This window comes from Eurytemora carolleeae, unplaced genomic scaffold, assembly GCF_000591075.1.
Source record: "Eurytemora carolleeae unplaced genomic scaffold, Eaff_2.0 scaffold98, whole genome shotgun sequence".
Classification (NCBI taxonomy): Eukaryota; Metazoa; Arthropoda; class Copepoda; order Calanoida; family Temoridae; genus Eurytemora; species Eurytemora carolleeae.
In genome coordinates this window covers 302,646-314,089 of record NW_019396078.1, presented here as the reverse complement: position 1 = coordinate 314,089, position 11,444 = coordinate 302,646, and the positions used below count along the sequence as shown (strand labels likewise).

Here is an 11,444-nt window from a genome sequence, read left to right as displayed (position 1 = left end):
CCCCCTACATCAAATGTGTCAACTCCACCGTCCCCTTTATTATTTATTATAAATGCTTGATCCCAGAATTATAATTTATAAATTATAATTTATAAATGGGTATGATTTCAAGATTCACAACACAAAAGTTCTGACTACAGAGTCCGAAATTAATGAATTTGAGCCGCATCTCAAATCCGCCAAAAACAACCGGTTTCAATTGAGCGCCGGCTTGAATCTTGAAACATTGAAAACAATTTTAAGTGAAACCAACCATATTTGAGCCGAATTCTTTAAATTCGGCCTCAGGTCCATTAAAAACAACATTGATAACATATTCACCAATCCTTGCGAATTTCGCCAAAAATTATTATTTAAGAAGAAGGGTATGAAAATCTAAAGTAAAGAAGATGGTATAAAGATAAAAAAAATATTGCTCGAGAAGTTTGCTTAATCTAATTTTTTGAAATCAAGATGGATGGTAAACTTCATGTAACTTAGTTCTTGTTCCAGGAGGTCAATGAGAGCTGGGATGCAGAGGAGGAAATAGTAGAATCCTGGGAGGATATCGAGGTATATATCATTTTTCACTTACAGGGTTACCCACAAAGGATGAGACTTCAGAGACGATTTTACGGAAAGTATAGTGTTCATTTCCTTATGTTTAGGATTCTCTGCAAAGAACTGGATTCTTTCGTTGCCATGACAACAAATAGGCAATTAGAAGACAAAATTCAAGGCAGAAGATGTAATTTAACCTTGTAATCGTCATATTTTATTAGTTTCAGGTCGTCTTTACAGTCTCATCCTTTGAGGGTAACCCTGTACAGAAGCTAAAATATCAAAGACAACCACACATTTTATTTATATTTACTTGCAGTTCTAAAATTACTTATTTTTTTCTTTGTATTTTCACATAGAGAAGATAAAATATTAAATATAACAGATTTTATTGATATTTCTTTGGATTTCTTTAATTACGTATTATTCAATGCAGAACTGTAAAATCTCTACAGTGAATTGTTGTAAATATTATATTTCTCAAATATCAACCCTAAATTGAAAAATGTAATTAATTCTTTTTTAAGGCCCCTGAAATGCCTGTTCCGGCCAAGGTAGGAAAAATAAATGATCTTAATTTTGGTTTATGTCTCATAATATGATTAAGGGATTTTTTTTCGGAAGGGGGGTGGGGGGCACTCTCTGGGTTCTGTAGTTTTAGAAAAATGAAATAATGGGAAAAACAAGACACTGACCAAAAGGGGTAAAAAGGCCTGATTGAAAAAATGCTTTGGAACGGAAATGTGAAATATAGGAGTGGAAATACAGCTATCATTGTGGAAATTAAATTTTTTAGGGTGGGAATAAAAGTTCTCATTATAAACAAAATTGTTTAAACCAATAAATATATAAATAGGTAAAACAGGAAATGAGGAAGCAAGAAAAACAACGGAAGAAAGAGGAAGAGAAAAAGACAAAAACGGAAAAGGTGGAAACCCCTGCCAAGAACCCTGAAGTGGAAAAAATCTCAGATATGGTGGAACATGTGAAATTAGACGAATCCAATGTAAGCCAAGCGCATTTATACAATTAGAAAATAGACCAATATTAGGAACTAATAAAATAAATACAATTAAAAATCATTTCGTTTTTATACGGAGACGGGAACTAATGTCGTCTTCTTTTCCAGAAAAATACTACTGATCAACAAATAAAAATGTATGTCTTATGTCCAGGCCAAAGTGGAAGATCCTGGGGCCGTCAAGTCGGAACGCGACGCCAAAAAAGCCGCAAAAGCAGCGGGGAAAAATGTCGCAAAACAGAAGAAATCCGTTTCAGCCGCTGCAATCCCTGAAGCCACTTCAAAAGAAAATGCGCCAACTGAAGATAAAAAGCTCGGTAAAGAGAAAACAGAGGAGCAAAAGCAAAAGGAGGCGGAAAAAGCTAAGCGCAAGGCGGAGTTTGAGGCGAACATGTTGGCGGATAAAGTTGAGAGCAAAGGAGAAGGAGGGAAAAGTAAAGCTGAATTAAAAGCTGAACGAAGAGCAAAACAAGATGCACAGAGAGCGGCGAAAACTCAGGTTCGTTAAAAAATACAAAAAATATTATTGGGCCTGTAGTTTTACAGGATCTAGTTATTTGGAAGTTTACTTATCCAAATGCATTGACAGTTATCATTACTGTCCTTTTTTTCTTATCAAATACATTATGTTATTAATAGTTTCTCATTTTTTGTTTAAATATAATAGGTCCAATTTATGTTTTATTTTTTTTTCTTCTTTATGCAAGTAATTAAGAAAAAAAGATCAGAATAACTAGAATTAAAATTTTATCTCAAAAAATGAGTGTTACACTTTCGAATAAATGTATTTTTTGTGATAAGAAACCTACAATTTAAATATCGTTGCAATTGAATTAATAATAGAGTTAGTGTCTTATTACTTGTTGTTTAAACTAACACTTTTTGTGTTATTTTAGGAGCAGAAACAGAAGCCTGGACCAACCAAGGTTCGAATTCCAGACGAGATACAGGTATGAAATTATTAAGAACAGTTTAAAAACAGAAACCTGATGACCTATATTTTTTTCTGTTTAAATCTCCGTTTTCCAGATATCAAAAAAAGTAATTTTTCACATTTTTTCATTGATTCATTAGTTGGTTGATTGATTGGTTGGTCTGTTGATTAATGGATGATCAATATTTGTTTTGTACTTCGATTGATCAAATGGTTAATGGATGAAAGGAAATGTGAATTTGTTAAATTGTATCATTGATATATTGATCGTATTTGGTACTGATAGACCAAGTGATGTAATTGGTTGATATTAAAATCATGATATTGATTGATATTTGTATGATTGATTGATTGATTGATTGACTGATTAATTGATTGATTGATTGATTGATTGATAAGGCTGACCAGAAGAAGGCCCAGGATAAGCTGGCTAAGGTGCTCGCCACCCACAAGGTTCCTCCGAGAACTAAGGTACTTATTTTTAGCAGTATTATCATTATTATCAGTGTTATTATTATTGTCATAAACAAAATCAATTTCACAAGGATACTATTTACACCTCACTTTGTGTAGTTGTGAGTAGTTTGAATAGTTTGTGAGAGGGGGGGGGGGGTTTCAGCAGAAATATATGAAATTGTTCTACTTGTTGAATTAAAATATAGAAAAAAATATTCTATTTAGGCGCAACGATTGGTTCCTCTTTTCTCCCATCTTCATCAATACGAGAAGGAACATTAACCATTGAAATCGTAAAAATAACATCGGTCCCTTTTTCCATTTTTTCATAAACTTTTTATTTTTTGAATCTGTTATTGAAAAGCTTTTCTTTGACCTAATCAGAAAACAATTAAATCATAATTGCCAAATTATTTTGTTTTTCAATGAATCAATTAAGTGTGGTTTTTGTGTTTTGTAATAAGAAAACTTTCATCCTGAATTGAATTAAATAATTTTTTTGTGTGTCATGAATATTTCATTTGTTAACCCTCATTCCCATTCCAATAAGTCAAAACACAATTTTTTTTTTAATTCTCAGATTACTAGGAATAAGTTTAATGTGAATGTAAGCTTAGGATTCATCGGTGACTAAAGATCTTCCGGCAGTCGGGGGTTCCATACATCCCAGGGTTGTAGAGGTTGGATTACAGGTAGATTTTCATTGCGGTCAACTCATTTTTCTACCTCAAGTCTGAATTCAAGAAAGAAATGGCTCAACTTAATGTCGAAGTTTCTTGAAAAAAAGATGATTCATCAATTCTCAAAATGTGAATTATGGTATTTCAAATCAACATTTTGAGCCAACACAGTCTAAATCTGTTTTATGAAACATGAGAGGAGAAAAAATATTTTTTCCTCTGAAAACTCATATATCCGTTATTATTGGTGATAACATTGTGCTGGGTTAATGGGTAACACCCGTTATCTCACCAAATATCAATAAAACCAAGCTTAATTTAAGAAATTTTTAAAACTTTTTGAAACTATTAATTTTATGAAGCCGAAAACTGGATTATTTTTGCAGGACGCATATATCAGAAGTGACCTAAATCTGCATCAAAATCATGAAATATTAATGAAACTGTTCAAATTTATTTTTTTCCTAGTTAACTGAGGGTGAGGTGACAGGTAGTGAGGAGAGATGTAAAGCTCTGTTAAGGAAAACAAATATATTCAACATTTTTGTAGTTTTTATTTCTGCTTACAAAATGATGTTTATGTTTATGCTTTGTAGGGTTATTCTTAAGGTGTCCATTTTAATAATAAATTGAATTTTTTTCGGTTTTAGATTTAGAATTACATCTTTGACCAGGAACTAGAAACTAAAATGCTGATATTTTTAAGTTGAGGAACTATCCTTTTCCAAATATTACAGAAAATAGGAAACTTTGGTTAAAGCATTATAATAAATATGTTTTATTCAACAGTGTTCTTGAGGATGTTGTGTTAGATTGTGTCTCTCAAATAAAGGATGTGTCACAAGTTGATCTTTTTAAGGTACTAGGCTATATTCTATTTCAACTTTTAATTGTTGCTAAATCTTTCAGCCTTTTCTCTTCGATACCACAATAATATTTTTTTTGCGGATTTTAAAAATTTTACGAAAATCGAAAATTTTGGAGACAACTTTTGTAATTCTGATTATCCATTAACCTTCCCCAAGGTCATGTGAGGTCCCACACAAAAGGGCCCGATCTGTTAAGCCGTTTGGACGTTTATTCTATTCTCTTTTTTGTTAATAATAATTAATTTACCTTATTAAAAGGACTGTAGACTGTATAGTGTAAAGTGTAGACGCTTATTTCAAGATCTTAAAGTTAAAAGTTAGTAAAATATGGATTTTTGTTAAATAAACATCTGTACTTTTAGGAAATCGACAATGCCTTGAAACCAAATCTGACCTTCCTGAAGCAATGTCGACCCCTCTCCGTAGCCATGAGTAATGCACTCAGGGTCATTAAATCTAAACTTAAAGCCATAGACAGGTAATTCAATCCGAAACTTCACTTAATATTTAGAAAACATATTTTCTAAATGAACATTATTATCTGAACAGATGGTGGAGATTTCGGTAGGGGTTTATTAGATTTCGAAGAAATGAATGATTTTGAGAAGGGAAAATTAAAAAGATTCCTCCTTATCAATTTTTTACCCTAAAATACATTGATTTTCCTCTTGAAATTTTTTTTTTCCCATTTAAGCCGGATTTCAGATCCTGTTAAACATAGAGGATCTAGGTTTCAGATCCTGTTAAACAGAGCGGATCTAGGATTCGGACCCACAGAAAAAAATGGCATGGATTCTTGCGATTAGAATTTCTTTGAGAAATGCTTAAAATAATGAAGACGATATTTAGGAGTTTACCAATGGAGGAACTGTGTACAGAGATTAAAACCATATTTGCGGATTTTATCCAGGAAAACTTGCATCTTGCTGCACAACAAATATCGGAAACGGGGAGACTTAAGATTAAAAATGGTAAGTTCTTAAATCGTATCTAAGCGAAACCAAAACAATAAAACAATACAATATTAGTTTAAACAACATAAAGTGAAGAGTGTGATATTTTCCTCAAAGGTGATGTGCTGTTGACCTACTCCCACAGCAACCTAGTGGAGAGGTTGCTCATAGAGGCCAGCAGGGAGAAGAACTTCAGAGTCATTGTAGCAGACAGTAGAGTTCCCAGCAGAGGTCAGATTCATGCTTGATATACTCATTGATTGACTGATTGATTTATTGATAAATTGATTGATTGGATAGTTGTAACCATGTTGAGGTCAAATATAGGGTTTAGTTGATATACTCATTGATTAATTGATTAATTGGATATATGAAACCATGTTAAGGTCAAATATAAAGTTTTTGTTGATATAATCATTCAGTGTTTCGGATCCATATCATTTTGATTCGGATTCGGATCCGCGGATCCGCATCCGTGATGATCGATCCGGATCCTGACTCTGATACGGATCCGGATCCGATCCGGATCCGAGGTAACTTTTGATTCTGTGAATCGGATTTTCCCTATTAAATGTTATGCAAGGTTATAATTTATAAACTATAGTAATCCTAAAGTTAAAAATGTCGTCATTACTATTATATAAATGTAAACATTAAATTATTAAAGATAATTTTGAAAAATTTTCGTCATGTAAATAATACATTTACGAACCATTTTGATTTATTTATTCCATGGTTTTGGTTAATTTTTGGCGCTACCCGGATCCATATCAACGTTTCCTGATACGGATCCGGATCCGACCAAATGATACGGATCCGACCGGATCCGGATCCGAAACGCTGTAATCATTGATTGATTGATGAATTGGAAAGATGAAACCATGTTAAGGTCAAATATAGAGTTTTTGTTGATATACTCATTGATTGATTGATTAATTGGTTATATGAAACCAAGTTTAGGTCAAATATATGGTTTGGTTGATTGATAAATGGATATATACATTGGTCGATAGGTTGACTGATTGATTGAATGATCAGTTGATCAGGTAAAGTTCTGGCAGATAAACTAGTAAAGAAAGGTATTGAATATTGAATGGTTCATTCATCGAGTGATTGAGTGACTGATTAATTGGTTGATCGATTGATAGACCAATCTGATCGATCCAACGTTTGATTGAATAATTGATTGATTGATCAGGTAGAGTACTAGCAGACAAGCTTGTAAAAGAAGGTATTGAAACTACCTACATTCTCCTTACCGCCCTTACACAAGTATTAGCTGGGGTCACCAAGGTATTATTATTTTCATATTTGCAAACTTTAAAAAAATATAATTAAAGGGACTGTAACTTGTAAGAGTAATTTCAAGTAACCCTCCATGCAAAGATGGCAATGAGCAAGGTTATAATGCAAAGAAAGTTATTTCAGAGGTGTACGCATCTTTTGTACTGGAGTGTACTGTCTCTGGGCGGTAATGTTAACACAAGACGGATGTCGAAGCCTGACATGGGATCCATCTTTCATATAAATAATCAATGAAGTATACTGGTCATAGGAAACTATTATGTGAATTTTAAAAATCATCAAAATTTAATGCTTTTAATCTCTTCGGATACAAAACGAACACTGATGCATCTATTCTTGTTTACAAATTCCGCCCAAAAAGAACTGGTTTCAATATGTTCGCAGAGTAAACACAACTGCAATTTACTTTCTTTGCATTATAACCTTGGCAATGACCGATTTACAACGGTACATTTAGTCTGATCAAGTATATATGCATTTTTTTGTTTTTCTGAACTGTTCATATTCCTTTGTGGGTGCTCTGCAAAAGTGACCTTTGATTTCTGGCTTGAAAAATTTGCAGAAATTAACACTTTTCGAGTTGGTTAAAAAACGTTTTCTTCCACTTTTTTGTTCAGATTAAGGTTTCACGGACACTGTTGTAAATCGGGTATTGCTATCTTTGCATTACGTTAGACTCCGTTTAAATATAAAGATGTCATATCCCTGAAAGTCTGATTTGATTTGTCAACCAACATTTTAACACTTTCAGACAGGGGCGTACTCATGAATTTGTCCAGGGGGGAGGGCCGGGGCTTAAGTTTTTTTTCTTAGTGTTGCTCACTGCTCAGCACCCGTTTGGGCCCAAAAGTCTTCTAAAATCCTTAGATTTTACTGATCCATGAAATTAAATATTCTTCCATATGCATTAGTAAGAAATAAGAGAATTAAAATCATAATTGATAGTTTTATTGATTTCATTATTATTTTATCCCTCAGGGTTGGTTTTTTTTCTTAGTGTTGCTCACTGCTCAGCACCCGTTTGGGCCCAAAAGTCTTCTAAAATCCTTAGATTTTACTGATCCATGGGAGGGGGGGGGGGGAGTGCTGAACCCCCCATTCGCCTCCGATTTGAAGTATATATATAAAGGATTTAACCGAATTACATGAAAAAAAAAATTCCGTCAGCTATTATCAATAATTAAACTTGGTAATGTATCAAATAATCACTTTGAAAAGTTATATAAATGATTTGACGGAATTAGATAAAAAACTCCGTCAGCTGTTATCAATAATTTAACTTGTTAAATGAATCAAATAATCATTTTGAAATGTTATATAAATAATTTGACCGAATAAGATAAAAAAACTTTCGTCAGCTATTATCAATAATTAAACTTGTTAAATGAATCAAATAATCACTTTATTTGTTGTTAAGGTGTTCCTAGGCTGTGACGGTGTACTTGCAAATGGTTGTGTGCTTGCTCAAGTAGGAACATCCCAGGTTAGAACACGCATGCATTTTCCCTAAACATTTTCAGACATTTTCCCTAAACATTTTCAAACATTTTCCCTAAACATTTTCAGACATTTTCCCTAAACATTTACAAACATTTTCCCTAAACATTTTCAGACATTTTCCCTAAACATTTTCAGACATTTTGTTCGTTTTTTCATTGGTTCTTAAGATTGTGTGAACACAGCTGTCCTAAAGCCTCAATAGGGTTAACCTCAAATAACTAAAAAACGGCCATAACCAGTAACCACTGGAGGTTACTTTGCTACTGCAAATCAAATGTTTCTAGCGCTACTTTATGGAAATAAATCGCAATTTAGTGACGGAGGAAATTTGTTCGAATTTTGACATATTTTAAGTGACAAAAATGTGAATATCTCCATTGTTATTCATCCTAGCTAAATTTTATCTACACATTTACTTTTCAAACTTTTCAAGCTGAACTTGTACTTGGTCGTAGATTTATTCCAAGTCTAGTAGTTAACAAGTTATAATCGTTCACAGGGAAATTGTTTCCCCCAGAGGGAACGGTTTTTTATTCAATGTTAATTACTCCTTCTGAAGGATGGTATTTAACAATAAGTACACTTCTCCATCAGTGGGATGATAATTATCACTCAGGACACTAATTTCTCTATCGGAGGGATGGTAATTAACACTCAGTTAGAAAAGTAAATGTTTAGTTAAAATTTAGCTAGTATAAATAACAATGGAGATATTCACAATGAGGCTTCAGGACAGTTGTGTAAACTTGTTATTTTATAATTTGAGAGGAGGACATATTGTTAAGAAACTTTCAATGGGAAAAATTAGATAATTGGATTGGATGTTCTTCCTACGCCTGTCAATTGAATTATTTTTAATGTTTATAGGTTGCTTTGATAGCTGAATCTGCCGGTATACCTGTACTTGTTTGCTGCCAAACTTTCAAATTCACTGAGAGGTAAATAATGGGTTGAATATAAGAAAATCAAAAATTTCAGAAAACCGGTTTCTGATTTCTCATTTCTTTGTTATGTGAGCTCTTTCTCTAATTTATTTCTTATCTATTTTATCTGTAATTCATTATTTATTTTGTCAATTATATTATCTTACTTGTGTAATATGTAGTTCTAATCTATTATCCTATCTGTGTAATCTGTAGTTCTAATCTATTATGCTTTCAGTGTAATATGTAGTTCTTAAATATTGTCCTATCTGTGTAATCTGTAGTTCTAATCTATTATGCTATCAGTGTAATATGTAGTTCTTAAATATTGTCCTATCTCAGTGTAATATGTAGTTCTTAAATATTGTCCTATCTGTGTAATCTGTAGTTCTAATCTATTATCCTATCTGTATAATCTGTAGTCCTGATCTATTGTCCTATCTGTGTAATCTGTAGTTCTAATATATTGTCCTATCTGTGCTATCTGTAGTTATAATCTATTATCCTATCTGTGAAATCTGTAGTTCTAATCTATTATGCTATCAGTGTAATATGTAGTTCTTATATTTTGTCCAATCTGTGTAATCTGTAGTTCTAATCTATTATCCTATCTGTATATTCTTTAGTTCTGATCCATTATCCTATCTGTGTAATCTGTAGTCCTGATCTATTATCCTATCTATGTAATCTTTAGTCCTGATCTATTATCCTATCTGTGTAATCTAGTTCTGATCTATTATCTTATCTGTGTAATCTGTAGTTCTGATCTATTATCTTATCTGTGTAATCTGTAGTCCTGATCTATTATCCTATCTGTATAATCTATATTTCTGATCTAATATCCTATTTGTATAATCTGTAGGGTGCAGACGGATAGTTTTGTAAACAATGAACTCCTAGATCCAAGTGAACTTGTTCCAATCACCTCAACAAACAATTATCTTGGTAATTTCATAATTTCTTCAAGATGGGAAATATTTTCTTAGGTTTGTAAATGCTAGGCTAGTATTATAAAAATGTTTTTAATATTAGAAAACTGGCGAGATTTTCCAAGTCTTCATCTTCTAAACCTTGTTTATGATATTACTCCTGCCAGGTATACTCTCAACTAATAGTAATAGCCACCCATAGATGTTACCTCCTTACCATCCTCCTCCTTACCATCCTCCTCCTTACCATCCTACTCCTTACCATCCCACTCCTTACCATCCTACTTTTTACCATCCTACTCCTTACCATCCTACTCCTTACAATCCTATTCCTGATCATCCTACTCCTTACCATCCTACTCCTTACAATCCTACTCCTTACCATCCTACTCCTTACCATCCTATTCCCGATCATCCATCTCCTGACCATCCTACTCCTTACCATCCTATTCCTGATCATCCTACTCCTTACCATCCTACTCCTTACCATCCTACTCCTGACCATCCTACTCCTTACCATCCTATTCCTTACCATCCTATTCCTGATCATCCTACTCCTTACCATCCTATTTCTGATCATCCTACTCCTTATCATCCTACTCCTTACCATCCTGTCCTTAAATCCTATTCCTTACCATCCTATTCCTTACCTTCCTATTCCTTACCATCCTATTCCTTACCATCCTACTCCTTACCATCCTACTCCTTACCATCCTACTCCTTACCATCCTATTCCTGATCATCCTACTCCTTACCATCCTGTCCTTAAAATCCTATTCCTTACCATCCTATTCCTGATTATCCTACTCCATACCTTCCTATTCCTGATCATCCTACTAAATACTATCCTACTCCTTACCAACCTATTCCTTGCCATCCTATTCCTTACCATCTTACTTTTTACCATCCTACTCCTTACCATCCTAATCCTTACCATCCTACTCCTTACAATCCTATTCCTGATCATCCTACTCCTTACCATCCTATTCCTGATCATCCTACTCCTTACCATCCTAATCCTAACCATCCTAATCCTTACCATCCTACTCCTACTAGTGTTCGAATTTCCTAAAATCAAATTGAATTTTAATGACCTCTAATGACCTCAACAAATGGAAAATGTTTAACTTTGGTTTTATGCATATCACGACCTATAATGACCTAAAATGACCACCAAAATGAAAATGCTTTAACTATCGTTTTATGCACTTCAAACAAAAGCTAGGAACCAAGGGAATACAGTAGCAGCTATAAATCCAGTGTTAAACCTTCTAATGACCTAAAATGACCTCCAAATAAAAAAATGTTTTAACTATGGCTTTATGCATAACAAA

The 11,444-nt window shown here is 33.3% G+C and overlaps 1 protein-coding gene across 1 annotated transcript in view; it reads left to right on the top strand.

Moving 5' to 3' along the window:
* Positions 1-11,444, top strand: part of LOC111715263 (translation initiation factor eIF-2B subunit delta) — a 14,950-nt gene that overhangs the window by 2,480 nt on the left and 1,026 nt on the right. Inside the window, exons 4-21 of the mRNA XM_023490574.1 lie at positions 493-552; positions 1,068-1,094; positions 1,397-1,546; positions 1,716-2,060; positions 2,458-2,511; positions 2,895-2,966; positions 3,177-3,224; positions 3,569-3,643; positions 4,100-4,152; positions 4,421-4,490; positions 4,863-4,978; positions 5,350-5,471; positions 5,571-5,684; positions 6,652-6,746; positions 8,176-8,241; positions 9,126-9,196; positions 10,044-10,126; positions 10,214-10,277. Coding sequence (XP_023346342.1) covers positions 493-552; positions 1,068-1,094; positions 1,397-1,546; positions 1,716-2,060; positions 2,458-2,511; positions 2,895-2,966; positions 3,177-3,224; positions 3,569-3,643; positions 4,100-4,152; positions 4,421-4,490; positions 4,863-4,978; positions 5,350-5,471; positions 5,571-5,684; positions 6,652-6,746; positions 8,176-8,241; positions 9,126-9,196; positions 10,044-10,126; positions 10,214-10,277 — 1,685 coding nt within the window. The remainder of the gene's footprint in view (positions 1-492; positions 553-1,067; positions 1,095-1,396; positions 1,547-1,715; positions 2,061-2,457; positions 2,512-2,894; positions 2,967-3,176; positions 3,225-3,568; positions 3,644-4,099; positions 4,153-4,420; positions 4,491-4,862; positions 4,979-5,349; positions 5,472-5,570; positions 5,685-6,651; positions 6,747-8,175; positions 8,242-9,125; positions 9,197-10,043; positions 10,127-10,213; positions 10,278-11,444) is intronic.